General features: G+C 38.6%; 1 protein-coding gene across 6 annotated transcripts in view; it reads right to left on the reverse strand.

Moving 5' to 3' along the window:
* mbnl2 (muscleblind-like splicing regulator 2) overlaps nucleotides 1-21,407 on the reverse strand; it is a 37,635-nt gene that overhangs the window by 5,484 nt on the left and 10,744 nt on the right. The window contains exons 3-10 of one of the 6 annotated variants that reach the window (XM_053627103.1): nucleotides 8,598-8,762; nucleotides 7,800-8,009; nucleotides 6,030-6,266; nucleotides 5,244-5,297; nucleotides 4,771-4,924; nucleotides 4,407-4,442; nucleotides 2,508-2,675; nucleotides 793-881 (exon numbers count right to left, since the gene is read on the reverse strand). In XM_053627103.1, coding sequence (XP_053483078.1) covers nucleotides 793-881; nucleotides 2,508-2,675; nucleotides 4,407-4,442; nucleotides 4,771-4,924; nucleotides 5,244-5,297; nucleotides 6,030-6,266; nucleotides 7,800-8,009; nucleotides 8,598-8,762 — 1,113 coding nt within the window. The remainder of the gene's footprint in view (nucleotides 1-792; nucleotides 882-2,507; nucleotides 2,676-4,406; nucleotides 4,443-4,770; nucleotides 4,925-5,243; nucleotides 5,298-6,029; nucleotides 6,267-7,799; nucleotides 8,010-8,597; nucleotides 8,763-21,407) is intronic. The other 5 variants (XM_053627105.1, XM_053627104.1, XM_053627108.1 and 2 more) reach the window with 5 other exon arrangements.

Here is a 21,407-nt window from a genome sequence, read left to right on the forward strand (position 1 = left end):
AAAGATATGGGTAAGTGTGGGTGTCACTATGAAATCAAATGAAGCGACTGAGGAACTGTTACACAGTTACCAACAATCTCCCTTCTAGGTTTTTAAAGCTTACTGTATGTGCTGAGCCTGTGAAATGACCAGCAGAGGGCAGTAATACATGGATTATGAATTTGCTAGATCACGCTCTAAAACTGAATTCAAGGGCAGATAGCATTATTCAGTGTGCTTTCATTAATGACAAATTGTCAGTTTGATTGCTTTGGTTGTGTTCTCTTGTTCTGCAAAAAGAGAACCTGTGTTCTGTGTGCCAATGACAAGGGCAGCTTTAATAAAGGCAAACACATGCAAAACAATGATGGCAATGAAGCAGCAAAAACGGAACTACACACTGCATGTTGGGGGAGCTCCAAACAGCTGTTGTGAGTGGTTGAGGTGACAGGAGCAGATTATGGATCCAGACTACTAACAGCAATATAGCGCCAGCAAGAGCCAAACCAACAAAGCTCAGAAAACAGGGTCACACTGCACACCTGATACTCTAACCACATACATGCACGTCTTTCTTAAAATAAGGTAATTAGCTCTAATGACCGTTTGCAGAATGCAACCTGTGTTAGAAAAGCAGCCAATAAGCTATCAGGAAATATTTCTTGATAGCTTATGTTTAAATGCATTTAAGCTAAGAGAGGGCTAACAGAGACGTCTGATCTGTGTAAAAGGAAGTATTCCTGTAAAAGAGGGTATTCTGTTCCTGAACTAAGAGGGTGGGAACAGTGAGAGAGAGCTTGTAAAGGAGCAAACCTGATTGGCGGTTGCCGCGGCGGCAGCAGCGTAGGGGCTTGCAGCAGGAGCGGAGGCGGTAGCAGGCGGGGCACTGAGCATCATGGGAACTTTTTTTCAGGAAGGGAACCATGAAAGCAATGAACAAGGAGGAGCAGCGTTACTACGGTAATTGTGTGGGATATATATCTGTATATGCGTGTGTTTGTATCTGATAAAACGGTAAAGCCACTACTATAAAATCAGACCAGCAGATGGCATGCAGACAACGAGCAAAGCAAAAAGAAAGGGAGAAAATGAGTCACTTTGTCGATCAGATATAATTGATGCCTTATTATTTCAATTAGTTACAATTCATGAAGGCACTATACTGGTGCGAAACATAGAAAATCAACAGAGGATAATTAATAAGACTAATGTTTATGCTTGGGAATTAAATTTAAATTCACAATGACAAAACAGTGTAAAAGCACAATCACTATGAAGAACGGCACAAGGCCAGAACAGAAACAGACACATAAAAGCACAAGCGTACATGTAACCAAATGCAAGCACACAATAAGAACTGTAAACTCAACCTGATTTTAATAAGCAACCACAGACCCCATGTACAAGCCAAAATACAGATTATTTTCTTTTCATAGAGCCACCACTAACAGTGACTGTTCTGTAATTATTTAACTCTGTCCTCCACTAATATTGGCACCCTTCGTAAATATGAGCAAATAAGGCTGTGATGGATAGCAAACAATTGCAAACACAACACAGGTTTATCAAACAAAAATATATCTTTGTTAAATGTGTGCCACAATTATTGGCACCCCTATGAATTCATATAAGAAAAATATATTTGAAGTATAGTCCCATTGATATTCAAAAATTTTTTTTAGCACACCTGGGTGACTAGGAACAGGAAATTGTTCAACCATGACTTCACAGGGGTATAAATATGAGGTAACACATAGGCCAAATTCCCTTAGTCATTTATAACAATGGGTAAGACCAAGGAATATAGCTGAGATGTGGAGCAAAAGGTTGTTGAGTTCACAAAATGGGAAGTGGCTATAAGAAAAAATTCCACCATCAGGGCAATAATTAAGAAGTTCCAGTCAACTGGAAATGTTATGAATCAACCTGGAAGAAGACGTGTGTCTATATTCTCTCAACGCACTGTGAAGAGGATGGTTCGAGTGGCCAAAAAATCTCCAAGGATCACAGCTGGAGAACTACACAAGTTAGTTGTGTCTTGGGGTCAGAAAGTCTCCAAAGCTACAATCCAAAATCACCTACATCACCACAAGTTGTTTGGAAGGGTTTCAAGAAAAAAGCCTCTACTCTCATCCAAAAACAAACTAAAGCGTCTTCAGTTTGCCAGACACTACTGGAACTTCAAATGGGATTGGGTTCTTTGGTCAGATGAAACCAAAATAGAGCTTTTTGGCACTAACTGCCAGAGGTGGTTTTGGTGCATACAGAGAGGTAGCCATATGGAAAAGTACCTCTTGCCCACGGTTAAATATGGTGGTGGCTCTTTAATGTTTTGGGGATTTTTTCTGCCAGAGGACCTGGACATTTTGTTAGGATACATGGCATCATGTACTCTATCAAATATCAAGATATTAAATGAAAACCTGACTGCCTCTGCCAGAAAGCTTCAAATGGGCCGTGGTTGGATCTTCCAGCAGGACAATGATCCAAAACATACATCAAAATCAACACAAAAATGGTTTACTGACCACAACATGAAGGTCCTGCCATGGCCATCCCAGTCCCCTGTCTTGAAACCCATAGAAAACCTGTGGGGTGACCTGAAGAGGAGAGTCCACCAGCATGGACCTCGAAAGGATCTGGAGAGATTCTGTATGGAGGAATGGTCTCCAATCCCTTGCCATGTATTCTCCAACCTCATCAGGCATTATAGGAGAAGACTCAGAGTTATCTTGGCAAAGGGAGTTAGCACAAAGTATTGTCTAAAAGGGTGCCAATAATTGTTGCACACCTATATTCAACATTTTTTTTTTAAATAAACCTGTGTTTTGTTTGTAATTGTTTGATATCCATGAGAGCAGAGTATTTTTGTGAATTTTTGAACATAAGATCAAAAAGTTAAACAATAAAGACAATTTTCACAGCCTTCTTTGCTCATATTTACCAAGGGTGCCAATATTACTGGAGGGCACTGTATATATATTTACACCACTATGAGTGAAGTGACTGTAAAGACAAAAATAAGGTAACACTACTTCTGTCAACAGCAATATTCAGATAAAATGTGAGTGTCATGGAGGCAAACATGCAACAAACCAATGACAGATTGCTTTCTCTATCATAACATTTAAGCAATAAGATAGTTATTTTGCTCAGCTTAGCATAAGGACATAAAGTCATAAACGTTTAAAACTGTAACTGGATAATCTGTCAGCTCATGCAGTATATCATTATATTTTGATATGTTTGATTTTGGCATATGAATAGAAATTATTGATAAACACTTTCACGTCTCAGACTGGTTACAGTGGTAGTGTTTGATGTAACTGGAATGTTGTGCTATAAAATTACAGTTTGCACACGTGCTAAAATATAAATGTCAACGGAACTGTTTGGAAGCACCAGATCAATGCTCGTTTGCATTGCAGCGTTGTGGCTTCATTTGAAAAATCAAGGTGAGGTCAATCTCATGATTTAAAATGGTCAAATCTTGTACTTTGACACATCTTAGTGTAAGCAGTGTGTTCACACTGGGAAATGCAGCAAGAGTGCTAATTTCTGGATGATGTACTAGAATGTCTGAGAAATGCACTTAGCGGTTGCAGCTTGCTGTGCATAGCAAAAGGGGTGGAGCTACTGAACCGTCTGAGATTTGCATTTTTTTCTAAATGATTCTAAACTGATTCACTGAGCGAGAATGGCACTTTACCACAGATGCAAATTAGGAACAAAATGTTCAGCATGAACACTTAAGATAATAAAAGGTTTTATTTTCTTTGTTATTGTTATTATGCTTTTTTTTTTGCTAGTAAGCTTCAACTTATAGGCCCACTACTTTGAAAATTCAGTGCTTTACTGTAAATACTTTAAATAAGTGCAGAATCAACAAAGCACTTATTTGCTATTGCAAATCACTGCTATTCATTAAACATATAAACTCAGATTCTGACAAACATGCTCTACCACTGAATATGATCTATCCAGCCTGAAATATAGCCAGTGTGCAATGTTTTGGGACTATTAATGGGATACACTGCAAATTATATTATTAACATTGTATTTTGTGTGTTTCAAGCTAGACACCACAGCCATGACATGCCGAGCATGCAGAAGAACATGAGTGCAATGCTCTGGTGATGGACATAAGATAAGTTCCAAGCTGAAAAAATATTCTGTTTTCTCTTTTTTTTTTGCATTATAACAATTAGTAATAACTATTAATATCATACAGAAATACATATGGTAGTAATGTCTTACAGTAATGTCATACTGTACTATATTGTTATATTGCCAAGTGTAAAGGGAATTTTGATACATAGTCCAGCTGAGAAGCATAGTCATACTCATTTTATCAGAATAGAGAGTGAGAGCAGAAGAAATAGAGATCATTGGAAAATGTCATAGAGAACCAGCAGAGAAAAACATACCGATGCCAGGTCCTGGAGACATGCACAAGACTGAGCCTGCAGCAGCAGTAGAGAGGAGACAGAGTTAATGTAACCACCCAGTTATAGATTGTTTTACATGCATCTACTTCACAGAAGGCAAAGCTCACTGCACAGACATAACAATAATAGGTCTTGGTAATGAGAGACGAGAAAGCCCACACACAGGCACAGAGTAAAGAAATCATTTAGGCCAGACTAAAGTAAGAAGATTTACAAATGTGAGCAGTAGCTGACATCTGGTGTGCCCAGTCTAATGGATGATACTGTGGCCAACACGCGAAAGAAACCCGACTGTATGTATGTGTATGTGTATTGGTATGTGTACATTCAGATTTGTGTGTACCTGTAGGGAACAGTGCAGTAGAAGGCTGCAGAGGTGTGTTGGCGAGAGCTTGCTGGTAGTGAAGAACACTAGGGTTTAATAGACCACCATGCCCTGCACTCTTCTCTAGAGCCACTCGCTTAGCCAGTGGTTGCAACATGCTGTGATGAAAAGCCTGAGAGAGAGAGAGAGAGAGAGAGAGGGGAAGCAAGAGAGCAAGACAGGGTAAGGAAATGAGTGTATGAAATCATCCAATAAACATCTAACCTATCTACACTGAGGACTAACATCAAATCATGCTAAATTAAATCATAACCTCTAAAGACATGAGGATTTGAGGGTAAATTTTTAGCATAGAGCACAGGATGTCCACACAAACAGGATGAGCAATTCGAGAATTTTAAACAAGGAAGCAAAATCAAATCTGAAAATAGCCACAGTACAACAACAGTGATTTTAAGACCATGCGAAGCCAGAGGTGAAAGGTGAAGTACCATGTCAACAGTTGCCTCGAGGGGTCGCTTCAGCACTTTGGCACTTGACTGAGTCTGCACACAGCACGCAGCCAACACATGATGGCAGTGGGCCAATGGGAGTCAAGCGTATTAACAAACAGCAAGCACAGGTGCATCATGGGAACAGCATTGCATTGTGGAGAGGTGAGAGGAAAAAAAAGCACAAAAAAAAAAAATGAAATAACCAGAATGCTGTTTACTACATAAACAATATGCATGCACACAAACAAAACAAGTTTAATCAGTGTTATCTTCGTTAAGTCCTATGAATAGTTCTATTAAAAAGAAGCTGCAGAAAACACTACTACAGCACGAAATTGCATGATGCTTCATTAGTTGCTCAACAAAACCACAATAACTTGATGAAAAATCAGGATGTTAATTCCCTTTTCGCACACAATACCTTCCATGATTTAAATCTAGAGCTACTGGAATAGTAAAGATAAACGAATGAAGCATGATCGGTGATCCTGTCTGATGACAATTACCATTCGATGCTTTACATTTGTCTGCAAAAAAGAAGCAGTCTGGGTTTGTGTGTGTCTGTGTGGGTTTGAGGCAGTATGTTTGAGGGGGTGATTGTATGCTCACTAGATAATCAATAGTTGCAGTGTTTGGAGTGCTGGTTTTGAATCTTTGCATTTCAATATATGTTTATATCTGTGGGTGTGCACAAAGTCAGAACAAAAACAGCAATGAGAGGTTCTGAGTCCAATGTATAGGATGTAATATAGGATGCAAGCATGTGTGTTCACTGAGCCTTACCATAGCAGCGGTTGCAGCAGTGCTCTGGGTGCTCTGAGAGCTTTTGAGGCGTGCCTGCAAATGAGCAGGAGGGTGAAAGTATTTGCACTTCTCTCTGGAGCAGCGGCTCTTCACATAGTCCATGCAGACTGTCACTGTGTTATCAGTGCTGTCAATCATGGGGCTGTCGCTAGGGTGGGCAAACCGACAGTCTGTCTCTCCTCGGGAGCAGTTCCCCCGCTGAAACTCTCTACACACCTACACATACAGCATCAGCCAACAACAAAAATAGCAACTCTCAGATCCGATGCAATGTAAGGACTGAAGCCTGGATATACAGTTGCAATCAAAATTATTCAACCCCCATTGCAAATCAGGTTTATTGTCAAAATTTACAGACTTTCAGCTATTTTGCAATGAACAAATCAAACAAAGGCAATTGAAATAGTTAAACACAAAGGATGCTTCAAGTGGTTTCCCCAAATTCAACTGAAAATGCAACTTATAATAACTTCTCCAGTTTCAAAATTATTCAACCCCCTGAATCGAATCCCTCAGAACAGGACAAATATACAAAACAGGTGTTGTCTCAAGCACACCTGATGCAACTAATCAAGGGCTTCATTAGTTGCACCAGGTGTGCTTGAGCTGGAACACATGAAATACCTGAACTGGCTAGGGGCATAAAAAAGGAAGCTATCAATGGCTGCAACCAGATTTCTGAGAAGGCAGGTTGTGGAAAACCCTTGAGTGAATGCAAAAGACCTGCAGCAAGACTTGGTGGCAACAGGCACTGAGGTTTCAGTGAGCACAGTAAGGCACATACAACACATAGAAGGTTTCCATGCCAGAACTCCAAGACATACACCAATACTGACCCAAAAGCACAAGAAAAGTCGGCTCAAAACCATATAAATAAGCCACAGAAGTTTTGGGATTCTGTTCTGTGGCGCGATGAAACAAAACTTTTCAGCACGATGGATCAGTGGTATGTCTGGAGAAAGAAGGCTCTGTCCACAGTCAAGCATGGTGGTGGCTCGGTGATGCTCTGGGCTGCTTTGCATCCTCTGACACTGGATTCCTGCAGCGTGTGGAAGGCAAGATGGATTCATTGAAGTATCAGGAAATCCTAGGAGAAAACGTCATGAGGTCTGTAAGGAAGCTGAAGCTTGGGTGTCGTTGGATCTTCCAACAGGACAATGATCCCAAGCATACCTCAAATTCCACCAAGGCTTGGTTGCAGAAGAAGTCCTGGAAGATTCTACAGGGCCATCACAGTCATCTGACTTGAACCCCACAGAAAATCTCTGGTGGGATTTGAAGAAGGAGGTTGCAGCACGCAAACCCAAGAATATTACTGAAATGGAGGCCATTACTTATGAAGAATAGGCTAAGATTGCTCAGGAATGCTGCCAGAAGCTGGTATCTGGCTATGCATCTCAAAAGGGCGCTCTACCAAGTACTAAAGATGCTTGCCATGTAGGGGTTGAATAATTTTGGAGAAGTTATTATAAGCTGCATTTTCATTTGAATTTGGGGAAACCACTTGAAGCATTCATTGTGTTGAACTATTTCAATTGCCTTTGTTTGATTTGTTCATCGCAAACAGCTGAAAGTCTAAATTTTGACAATAAACATAATTTGCAATGGGGGTTGAATAATTGTGATTGCAACTGTATGTGTGCCTCTGTGTGAGTGCTAGTGTGTTTTTAGTGTACCGTAGAATACTGTCTGCATACAACAGAGAGCAAGTGAAACCATTAATTGTGATTGTGTAAATGGTTTCTGTACCTCCAGTTTGTCAGAGCGCAGTGTTTTCTGGGATGAGGAAGAGGAGTTTGAGCTCTGCACTGCTAACGCAGGGCTGCCAGGGACAATCACAGAGTTGCTCGGGAGCATCTCCGTGGCAACCAGCCCCATCCCATGAGTGACAGGAGAGAGGTAGGGGGAGTAGCTGATCCCAGGTCCTGGCCCCAGACTCTGACCAACAGGAAAGGAAGACTGTAAAAGCAAAAACATAGTGACCAAAACTGATTTTAGTGCTACCTGTTGAAACATGTGATGTGGAGAAAATACTATACGCATTTTTCCCCACAAGATTAATATGCAAAGGCCTAAAGATCCAAATGGCACCTCCATCCAAGCTGAACAGCAATAGACTGCCAAAGAACTCCAGGGCTCAAGCTGAGCTAAACTCACTCCCCAGGATTCTATGCTTCACCTAGAGCCTGGCAAGCTTACAATCCCAATGTGCAAGATGGCTGCTTCTTTTACGATCTCTGACAGACTGACTGTGGGGAGGCAAGCCAAGATGCCTCAGTAATTGTGCCAAACAAAGATGCTCAAGTGATTAATTTGGAACAACAGAGTACATAGCATATACAGTACTATATTTTCATGTAGCTTACACTGATCATGATATTAATATAAATAAAGTACCCTTTGTGGATGTGATAGCAAGACGTTTTGTGAAATGTCCAATGCAATCGGCCAAATTTTATTTATTCATGTGACACACACACACAGCTTAAAAAGTCCCAGACACTGGGAGGCTTCCAATATGAAACGAGTGATAGGGGTGACACGTACCACAGCAGGCAGGCTGGATCCTGGCAGCATGAACTGCATCTGCTGGGCCAGCATGGCTGCAGCCGTCTTCTGCTGGATCAGGTTGTTCCTTCCATTGATCTCCAGCTGACTCTTCAGGTGAGATGGAGGGTGTAGGTATTTACAGTTATCCCTTGAACACCGACCCTGTAATGCAAGCCATGAAATCAGTTTAAAAGGGTATGGTACGTTCTCAGATTGAGGTTAAACAAGTCCACCTGTTGAAATGTGACAGAATTTGTAAAACGTCCATCTAGAGTCAGCAAGTTCAACAAATTAATTTAACAGAATTTATATTGATTTGGACTGACAAACATAGCAGAATGGAGATGCAAGTATTATTAACAGTTAGTAACAGTTGGGGCAATATCAGTTACAACAAGGGTAAACTAACTCCCCCCTTATATATATATATAAATATATATATATATAAAACATGAGTCAATGCTACTATACATGCATCTGTTTACCAACATGACAGCTGGTCTCAAGAGAAAAATGGCAATATATCTGAACATATTCTCAAACACTTCAAATATTTCACAGTATGTAGAACAAATGAAGATTTCATAAAAATGAGTTTGATCCAAATATACCACCATTTAATAAAATCAAGGGCATGTCTTTGTACTGAGGCTTTAGTGACTAGATAGAAAATATACACAATACAGAGAAGAGGTCAAAACTAAATATAGTTCATAAACTGGTAGCAGAGACATGGACATTGATATGCTGTGGCAACAGTCAGCAGCTTTGAATTGGACTACACAGAGAACATGAAAGGAGGGGCTGAAACGTGTGTGTTTGTGAACTCATATCCTATGCTCTTTGGAAAGGGTCCACCTCCAGTAAGCAATCAGAAGTCGGGTACCGAACAGATAAGCTCGGCAACTGTGAGATGGATCTGCAGCAATAATCACTTAATCATGTAGGAAAGCAGCAAAAGAGAATTATTCCGAATAATGAGAATCTCAACATGCTTTTCCTCAACCTCAAGAAATATGAACACTAGCTTTCCCTTTCACTGTTAAGCACACCACCAGACAACTGGTTCATGTGCAAATTTAAACTGAGCTTACTAAACTACACATTGTGTGTGTGTGTGTGTGTGTGTTGACTCAGCTAATATGTTAGTTAGCACTGTTTTTTGGAGCAACATGTTTCTTTTCAAACACTCAGCTAGGTCAATCTGTATTGCAAACTATGAGTTTGTGTCCATAAATACTACTGGACCCTGAGAAATGAAAAATACTATCTATAGTTGCTTTGAGTCCATGTAATCTGTAGCTCATATTTCCATTATCTCCACATCAGATAACTTCAGCTTGAATAACTAAATCGCCCACATCGCACAACAGTATTGGCAGTGTGTTCATCCCCAAACAAAACTTGCTAAACAACACTGGAGAAAGTAGTCATTTTTGGCAGCAAGCCATTTATCAGTCCATGGCCATGTGCTAATACTGCCAATCCCCAGGGATTTTGGATTGTGACAATTCATAATTATATTTGTGAAGTCTCTGGTATTTAAAATTTCTTTCGCTCAAGACTGTCTATCTTGAAAGATCCAGAAAGTGTATCTGCTGGTGACAAACACTTAATAAATTGGATTTAATTAGTAATTACAGGCAGGCAAATTATGTTCAGGGCATGGAAAGCAGTAGGACTCCCTTCATTTTATAAATGTGTTGCAAAGATAGGTAAAGTGACAGACATGAAAAAGACGTGAATGGCTTTCTATCCATCCATCCATCCATCCACTATCAGTGCCGTTAAAATTATTAACAGTCCCCATAATTACAGGAGTCTATTTGATAATAAAATGTTAAAACTTGTAAGTGTATTAACGTGACTTGTCGTGTCAGAAGCTGTGACAGATGCGTGTGCTGTTTAATGTGTTCCAGACATGTTTTCTTCAGCGCAGAAATGACATTTTTACGTTTATATACTTATCTGTAAACGTTAGAAATTCATGCCAGTATTTCCATTTTACATGAAGGTTCATCCTGACAGCAAGTGAGTCTCCATTAAACTTCACTTAATGAGCGCGAGTCCACCCATACACGTCAATCAAACAGCGCACAATAGAAAGGAAGCGCAATAACTCTGACTAAAATATTTATTTTGATCAAATATTTTGTTTGATGCTATATTTAGAAACAAAAGTAATACAGCATTTTTAATATAGTGATTTAACTTCTGCTTTAAAGCTTGTGGACAAACAGTTGTTTTTTTGTTTTCAAAATATAATGTTTATATTTTTAAAAATCCTTTGTATGGTTATATTTTTAAAAATCCACAATGTATATCATAGTCCACATAGATACATTTAATACCTTTTTCATAGCCTTCAGTTTGCACAATGTTTGAAGGACAACACTGAGCAGAATGTGAAATAATGTTTTTTTTCCCCCCAAAAAATACAGAAAAGGAAAATTGGCCTTTTAATCCAACTAATCGATCAATCGAAGAAATAATTGACAGATTAATCGATTATCATAATACTCGTAAGTTGCAGCCCTAATCCTTTTACGGTGGAGTTTCTTTTAAGAGCAGCTAAGGTAATCAATCATCTGCAGAAAAGCACAATGGAGGCAAAACTGGAATTTCTGGTTCTTGGAAAGCAAGTATGGGAATTGTACAAAGAACAACAAGAGAGCATGGGTGGTGATTTTTATGCACAGGAGTGGCTCTAATTAAAATGTGTTTGTAAAGAATACTCTTAGACTACAGTAACAGTACTGACTGCTGAAGCAGCACAATCACACTGAAACAGGCCAAACAATAAAAATTCAGTGCTCATCAGCAGGACAACTCTGGAACCCAATAGAACACTCCGGGTTAAACAAGGTCTCTGGGTCTGTTTATACTACAGCAAATACAGTAGTTTACACAGTACTTTCTATAGGCACAAAGCTATTTCACACATCAGTCTATTTATGGTTGAGATGATGACATAAGTCATCAGTTCTTACACTGCTACAACAACAGTCTGGTATGTTGATCTTCAGTTCAGTGTGTGACAAATCTCAGACAACAACACAGTTTTTACTTTCTATACTGTTCTTACTCCTTCCGTGTGTATATATATATATATATATATATATATATATATATATATATATATATGTATGCATATATATGTGTGTGTGTGTATATATATATATATATATATATATATATATATATATATATATATATATATATATACACACATACATACATACAGTATCTCACAAAAGTGAGTACACCCCTCACATTTTTGTAAATATTTGATTATAGCTCTTAATGTGACAACACTGAAGAAATGACACTTTGCTACAATGTAAAGTAGTGAGTGTACAGCTTGTGTAACAGTGTAAATTTGCTGTCCCCTCAAAATAACTCAATGTCTAAACCGCTGGCAAAAAAAGTGAGTACACCCCTAAGTGAAAATGTCCAAATTGGGCCCAAAGTGTCAATATTTTTTGTGGCCACCATTATTTTCCAGCACTGCCTTAACCCTCTTGGGCATGGAGTTCACCAGAGCTTCACAGGTTGCCAATGGAATCCTCTTCCACTCCTCCACATCACACATGACGACATCACGGAGCTGGTGGATGTTAGAGACCTTGTGCTCCTCCACCTTCCATTTGAGGATGCCCCACAGATGCTCAATAGGGTTTAGGTCTGGAGACATGCTTGGCCAGTCCATCATCTTCACCCTCAGCTTCTTTAGCAAGGCAGTAGTCATCTTGGAGGTGTGTTTGGGGTCGTTATCATGCTGGAATACTGCATACTGATCATGCTCTGCTTCAGTATGTCACAGTACATGTTGGCATTCATGGTTCCCTCAATGAACTGTAGCTCCCCAGTGCAGCACTCATGCAGCCCCAGACCATGACACTCCCACCACCATGCTTGACTGTAGGCAAGACACACTTGTCTTTGTACTCCTCACCTGGTTGCCGCCACACACGCTTGACACCATCTGAACCAAATAAGTTTATCTTGGTCTCATCAGACCACAGGACATGGTTCCAGTAATCCATGTCCTTAGTCTGCTTGTCTTCAGCAAACTGTTTGCAGGCTTTCTTGTGCATCATCTTTAGAAGAGGCTTCCTTCTGGGACGACAGCCATGCAGACCAATTTGATGCAGTGTGCGGCGTATGGTCTGAGCACTGACAGGCTGACCCCCCACCCCTTCGACCTCTGCAGCAATGCTGGCAGCACTCATACGTCTATTTCCCAAACACAACCTCTGGATATGACGCTGAGCACATGCACTCAACTTCTTTGGTCGACCATGGTGAGACCTGTTCTGAGTGGAACTTGTCCTGTTAAACCGCTGTATGGTCTTGGCCACCGTGCTGCAGCTCAGTGTCAGGGTCTTGGCAATCTTCTTATAGCCTAGACCATCTTTATGTAGAGCAACAATTCTTTTTTTCAGATCCTCAGAGAGTTCTTTGCCATGAGGTGCCATGTTGAACTTCCAGTGACCAGTATGAGGGAGTGTGAGAGCGATGACACCAAATTTAACACACCTGCTCCCCATTCACACCTGAGACCTTGTAACACTAACAAGTCACATGACACCGGGGAGGGAAAATGGCTAATTGGGCCCAATTTGGACATTTTCACTTAGGGGTGTACTCACTTTTGTTGCCAGCGGTTTAGACATTAATGGCTGTGTGATGAGTTATTTTGAGGGGACAGCAAATTTACACTGTTACACAAGCTGTACACTCACTATTTTACATTGTAGCAAAGTGTCATTTCTTCACTGTTGTCACATGAAAAGATATAATCAAATATTTACAAAAATGTGAGGGGTGTAGTCACTTTTGTGAGACACCCTATATATATATATATATATATATATATATATATATATATATATATACACACACACACACACACACACACACAGAAGGAGTAAGAACAGTATGGAAAGTAAAAACTGTGTTGTCTGAGAATATAAAACCATATGCTTACATTTACATATAATATTTTCTAGAGCTGAAATTAGGGAATTTACAGTTGACCCAGTGACAACAGAACATTATCTTCATTATTTCACATTTCTGCATCTTATACATTTGCATATATTTGCATACATTTGTACATTTGCAATAGTGTGTAAAAGATAAGGGATATGACTAAAATAAAACAGGTTAAGGAATATCTGGGGAGGATGAGAGCTAACACAGTACTTTCTGTGATATGGACTGCACTTCCACTGCATCTTTTCAAATTGTTGCTGGGCAGCCGGACATTTTTTGAGGAGATGTTAACTGCCTACTAACAGCTCACAGACACCCACAATTGGCTTCTGTCACCTTAATCGGCAGGGGGAGAGAGTAATTCGGTCCCCACCCAGAGAGCAGGGCTAATTATGTTTTCTCTCGGCCAAAGATGGCTGTGGTGTTGCTGAGATTCAGATTTTCTTTTGTCTTTCAGTTACAAGAACTTTCTGTTCTACTACTCGTGACTCGATATAGAAAATATATTAATAGAGAATGGGCAAATAAGGTACCTTAAAAATAGGACTGGGCAATGTTGCAAAAAAAAAAAAAAAAAACTTGATTTTTTTTCAACTTTATGAACAATTCTCGATTACGATTAATTTTTTTACGATTTCAAACAAGTAATTTTTTTGTTTTCCATTTTTTGATTGGTACAAACATGGATTATCCTCAAACTCTTCATTTTAAACCACATGTTTAATTTTAAATCTGTTACAAGTTAATAATGTTATTTTTCTTACTTTTAATGTCGCATAGTAGCTTCTTTTTTATATCTTATCTCCAAATTCCCCAGATGTTTTTTTTGTCTTAATGTCTTAAATGATTTCTTTCTATGTATCATTTTACATATACCGTGCATCATAGGCTATAATGTCACATGGCTTCAGTTCATGAATTAAATTAAGATCTACTACAAATAATCTCTGAACATAAAACCTCATTTTGTTGGGAGTTTGCATTACAGATAACCAAGGGAGTGTGATGTTGCACTGTGTTTGTGAGAATAGGATATAACAGCTTAGTTAGTTAACCCAATCTATGGACAAGCATTCAGCCAGTTTGCATGTCTATATGAGAATTTAAACGGAGAATATGCTAACTCTGCTGACAACTTGTAACATTGCAGTTGGGATTCCACAGCCTCTGTTACTGTATGTGTGAGGACATGTCCTTATCAATACAAACACAGCTGTCCAGAAGCTTTCGAAAACTATTTTATTAAAATAATACTACATACAGACAAGCCGCCGCTAGGGTTTCTGGCCCCCCTGGCTAATTTGTACTCCGGGCCCCAAGCCCCCACCCCCCAATTATAATTTCTTATTACCACGTGTAAAAACAATCATTATCAATAAGAATAACAATTATTGCATATTCTATAAGAGATTATAAGGAACTAAATTTGAACAGTTTATTAAATTAACTGAAATTATGCATTCATAACTATATACAAGTGACTATATATACAGGACAATAATTAACACCATTGTACTCTCTCTCTCTCTCATACACAGACATTACAGAAACTCTGTCTGGATGTCTTTGTAAGCTGTCGACTTGTAATTTCTTATTCCCCAAGTACCCAGAACAATGAACTTTACTATTATTATTATTATTATTATTATTATTATTATTATTATTATTCATTGAGTGAATAATAAGTTTCACACACCAGCAGCTCCAGAAAGAAATGTGGAAATCAGCTAAAACAGTGACAGGATCATTGAACCAGTGAGTTGAACTCGAGAATCAAATCGGTTCTATTTGTGAATGAATCATTCAGACTGGTTTTATGAACGGGATTCTCCAATTTATTGAAATGAACCGAATCAAACAAACGAATCACTCATGAATCAGACATCATTACAACACTTCTCTCATAAACTCACTTGGAACAATTAAAGCAGATTTATATGATTACATTAAATTTCGATCGATTCCTCACAGAAAGCTGTTGCTAGGCTTCAAAAAGCTTGAATATATACATCACTGGACTAGTTTTATTGTCCTTGGTGCTTTTCTGTCCTTTTTGGAGCTCAATGCTCCAATACTATTGCTCGAAAAACATACATTCTTGGAAATATTGTGTTCCAACTTCCAAAGATAAACATCAGGGTGAGTAACTGATAGCATTTCTATTTTATGTTAATTATAACAGCTTCATACAGGCTACCTTCAGAATCATAGCACAAAACAGGAAACATAAATCACCTTATTTTTTAAAAAAACTGGGTGACTAGCTGTCTTCCCCGTCTTGCTCTCTCCTCTTTTTCATGTTTTCCTTTCCTCTTTTGGTATCCCGATTTTGTCTGTGCCATCTCTTGCCATCTACCTGATGCATGTAACAACTCACAACTGTGAAGTGCCACGTTTCTGAATAATCCATGAACATCTTAAGGGAACGCACACATTCACTTGGCACCCCCCCCAACGTTACGGCGCCCCCCCCCCGGCGCCCCCCCCCATACAGACTATATAAAAGGTTTTTGTATTGGTCCATGTTTAGGAATGCAGTGTTAGGGCTGGAATGCAAGAATGCAAACGTTAAAATATTGGTTCTACGCAGAGTGAATGACTGACTTTTTAGTCCTTACCTGAGCCTTGGTTGTCATATATAGGGGCAGTAGTAGCTCAGTGGTTAAGACATTATATTACTCATTGAAAGGTTGTGATTTCAAATCCCAGCACCGCCAGACTGCCACTGCTGGGCCCCTGAGCAAGGCCCTTAAGCCTCAACTGCTCAGTTGTACAAATGAGATAAATATCACTCTGTATAAAAGTCACTCTGTATAAGGGTATCTGCCAAATGCCATAAATATATGTAGTTAGTCTGGCAGAACACGCCCACAAATCAATAAACACAAGGTTCATCAGTATAATCAAATTTCTGTGCAATATATTTCTACAAACTATGAATTATGAATTAGTTGTACAACCCCAATTCCAAAAAAAGTTGTGACGCTGGGTAAAATGTAAATAAAAACAGAATACAATGATCTGCAAATCTCATAAACCCACATGTTATTCACAATAGAACATAGAAAACATATCAAATGTTTAAACTGAGGAAATCTAACATTGTAAGGAAAAAATAAATCCATTTTTTAAAATTTGATGGCCGAAACACATCTCAAAAAAAGTTGGGACGGGGCCAACAAAAGCCTGGAAAAGTAAGTGTTACTGAAAAGAAACAGTCGGAGGTTAATTGGCAACAGGTCAGTAACATGATCGGATATAAAAAGAGTATCTTAGAGAGGCAGAGTCTGTCAGAAATAAAGATGAGCAGAGGTTCACCAATCTGCGAAAAACTGCGTCTACAATTTGTGAAACAATTTCAGAATAATGTTCCTCAACATAAAATTGCGAAGACTATGAACATCTCATCATCTACAGTACATAATATCATCAAAAGATTCAGAGAATCTGGAGAAATTATTTACATTTTACACAGCGTCCCAACCTTTTTTGGAATTGGGGTTGTATATTTTTTGTGTAATATAGTAATGATTAGTGGAGCTGTAACTTAGTCCCAATCTTCAAAACCTGTTGTAGATGAAAAGCCATCATCTGCTTTTGGTGTAGTGGATTATTCAATTACATTATTTTCGATGTAGCACATGGTTTACTAATGCAGTGGTTTTCAAAGCGGGGGCCGCGGCCCAGGGGGCGCCCGGGGGGCCTCAACAATTCGGTGTGCCCATCCCTCCCACTAGTATGTTTTCTCTTTCTCACTCTCAGTCAACTACACACACACACACACACACACAATCAATTCCTAATGTAATGTAATGTAAAGATGTAAGATGTAATTATTAATAAAAAAGGGGGATATATTCAGAAGTCTATATTTTTAATGTGTTTTAAAGACATCTTGCAAAAGGGGGGCCTCAGTCAAATGTTAATGCCATTTGGGGGGGCCTTGCCCTGGAAAAGTTTGGGAACCCCTGTACTAATGAATAACCTCTTGTGTACTACAGTAATGTGGTTTACACGTTTACATTATTGGTTGGGTCACACATTTGTCAATTCCAAAAATTGTACCAGGTCTACCTGTAACACAAATGTGTCACAGTCATGAAACGTGTTTAGCTTTTATTTGAGTTCTTCTAAGGTAAGCCCTGACACTATGCAGGTGTGAGGCATGGTTTACACATGCTATTAAAATAAACATCAGTTCAACTGAACTGGGTGGGGGATGGAAAACAAGAGAGATATGCAGTGATGGCAGATGTCATGACTGAAAGGGAGTGACAGCACAGTGAAACTGTGTGCTGCGGTGAGCAGGAGGCTGAATATTATTTGACCATTAAACTATGTTTAATGCAGCACCTGAACCAACAGCAGCCATCTGTTGTGCTTCTAACACTTTATAATAATGATCATAGTGTGTCACATATTCCATACAATCTGATGACAACAAGCCTTTTTACAAGCCTCTTAGCTTGTAAAAAAAAAAAAAGAAGAAGAAAAAAAAAGAAAGAAAAACACCACAATATTTTATGCCCAAGTGATTCTGCCTGAAGCACAAGACATGTTCAGTATAAAGGTCAAAACATCCAGCTGGAAAAAAAAAAAACCAAACACCTCAAGATACACTTTACCTTCAACAATATATTGCCTTTCCACTGTGGTACTACAGTAAGTCACTGCGCTTGCCAATAAGTCCGATGTAGAGCCGGTGGCCTGTAAAATCTATTGACCTTGCCTCTTGAAACCTATACATCATCACTGAGAGGATATGATCGTTCCACTGGAAGAGAGAGACAGAGAGCTAGAAAGAGAGGATAACTGAGTCTACACACAGAGAAAGAACATAACACGTGCGCTCCCAAGAGAATATATCAGCTCAATGTTAATGTTAATTATGATGCAGATGTGAAAAACAATAACAAAAAACAATTATACATACTTTAAAATAGCTTTTCCATTACACTATAAATCTCATAATAAAGGGCCAAAGGTTTCATAATGAGATTAGAGAGATTTAATGTTCGGATGCCAATCAATAAGGAAGGATTTAAAGTTAACATCAATCTAATTTTCACATAAATATTTTTCAGTTGTACACCCACCTATGTCTGTCACAGTTATTACTGTCACTGTTCTTTCAACTGGTTGCAGTTAATCATTAGAATTTATAATAAGTTACAACACTTTGTTTATTAGCAGGTAGCCTATTTGTGCTCCTTTTTCTCTTTCTTACTGTTTCTTACAGTCTAAAAGCCAGAGAGAAATTTAATTTACCAACAAGTTGGAAAATGGTGTGCATTATTGCAACGCTATTATGCTTGTCATATAATAGTGGCATAAAGTCAACAAAAAAGACAATTAAACTGTTAAGTTGTTATGTGTATGACAATCAGTCCTCAACCAAATGTCATACTAATCGTGACAGGCCTACACCCACACGATGCTGACAGCTGACTTTTAATTATGTGTCATACAATATCAGGATCCAGTTATGGGTTTACTATTTGATGTATTGTGTCTGTGTAATAAGATGAATTGTGAGCTTCATAAAAAAACAAAATTGTTATATTGGTGCAAACATTTAAACTGTTAAATTCTGCATAGTCCTGTCTGCGTGTGGGCATAAATATTAAAGTTTGTCATCTTCAAAATTTCACAGAGATTCTCTCACAAAAAGGTTTTGGAACAGAGAGTGGCTGACAGCCTGCATAACAGAGGAAAACATCATTATGACAAAGCACAAGGTGGTGGTGGTGTTGGGGGCGGGGGGGTTCAGCAGGGGAAAAAGAGAGAAGAAGGGAGATATAATAGCAGAACACAATTAAATCATGAAAGGTAGTAAGTATACTGTCCCTCTGACTGAGGGCTGTGTGTGGGCTGTGCATGATTGTATATTTCTGAATTCTTCCCAGTACTTCACCCAGGCATTTACGCCAATAGTCTCTAGGACATGTGCTAAGCAACCTAAAATGACATGAGTCATCGTAAGGAAGGCGTACTGAGCACACAGGGACGTCTCTCTAGTATGCTACTGTGGAGGACCTGAAGCAGATGACCACATCCACTCCTGTTTCTAACAGTATTTCTGTCAACTTTAGCATTAGAAAAAATCTGATACTCCCTGGTACATAGGGGCACATACAGTGGTGCTTAAAAGTTTGTGAACCCTTTAGAATTTTCTATATTTTTGCATAAATATTACCTAAAACATCATCAGATTTTCACACAAGTCCTAACAGTAAACAAAGAGAACCCAGCCTGATGAGCATCAACAACTCTTTTTTTCTGAGGTCCTCAGAAATCACCTTTGTTTGTGCCGTGATACACTTCCACAAAGATGTGTTGTGAAGATCAGACTCTGATAGATGCCTGTTCTTTAAATAAAATACTCACTCACACCTGATCATCATCCCATTGATTGAAAACACCTGACTCTAATTTTACCTTCAAATTAAACTGCTAATCCTAGAGGTTCATATACTTTTGCCACTCACAGATATGTAATATTGGATCATTTTCCCAAACAAATAAATGACCAAGTATAATATTTTTGTCTCATATGTTTAATTGGGTTCTCTTTGTCTACTTTTAGGACTTGTGTGAAAGTCTGATGATGGTTTAGGTCATATTTATGCAGATATATAGAAAATTCTAAAGGGTTCACAAACTTTCAAGCACAACTGTAAGGGCAGACTAGAAGGAGAACACTTTGTACTGGATGATACAAACTAAAAACACTTGTCTCCAAAATAATTCAGGTGCCAAGATTAATAAAAAAAAAATATTCTAACAATTCATGTTCCAGAGGTACTGTGAGTCATTCTAGGACTCCTAAGACTCACAGTAATTCAGACATTACTCAGATATCCCAGATCAGATGTCCTACATCATCACGCCCGAAAGAAATATGGGTAGGGTCCCTCCCTGTAATGTTAACTACTTAGCTAAAAGACAAACCACAGAATCCAAATCAGATTAGATAACAAAATACACTAATCAGATAATCCAATATACAGAAAACATGCCAAAACTGTCTTTTAGGTAGGTAGCTAGCTAAACTTAACCAGCAAGCTTGGCAACATTGGTTTCAGAGCAGCACAGAGCCCCATAAAGTGCATGTAATCTCTCTCTTTAGGGATGCCCGAGCAGCTCGCTGATGGAACATAAGTGAAAAAAACCTTTAACAATTTAACTAACTAGCTAGTGTTAAGCTCTGTGCTTCCGTACTGATCTCATATAGATAGATTTAGGGCTTCAACTAACGATTATTTTGATAATTGATTAATCTGTTGATTATTACTTCGATTAATCGATTAGTTGGATTAAAAGGCCAGTTTTTATGTTCTGTACTTTTTTTTTCCAAAACATGTTATTTCACATTCTGCCCAATGTTGTCCTTCAAACATTGTGCAAACTGAAGGCTATGAAAACGTTATTAAATGTATCTATGTGAACTATGTTATACATTGTGCAAAGGATTTTTTAAAATAGTAACATTATATTTTGAAAACAAAAAAAACAACTGATTGTCCACAAGCTTTAAAGCAGAAGTTAAGTCACTATATTAAAAATGCTAAAAAAGAAAAACAAAAGCACAAACTGAGTGTTAACTGGTAAGAATTTTGAATGTTCTGAAGGAACACACATTCACTCATCTGAACACAGTAACATGTTCCTTTATTCTGTAAATGTATGACACTTCTTAGATTTATATACAATTACATGCTATAACCCCATTACAGCGCTTCCTTTCTATTGCACGCTGTTTGATTGACGTGTATGCGTGGACTCGCGCTCATTCAGTGAATTTAATGG

Source organism: Ictalurus furcatus, chromosome 6, assembly GCF_023375685.1.
Source record: "Ictalurus furcatus strain D&B chromosome 6, Billie_1.0, whole genome shotgun sequence".
In the NCBI taxonomy this organism is placed as follows: Eukaryota; Metazoa; Chordata; class Actinopteri; order Siluriformes; family Ictaluridae; genus Ictalurus; species Ictalurus furcatus.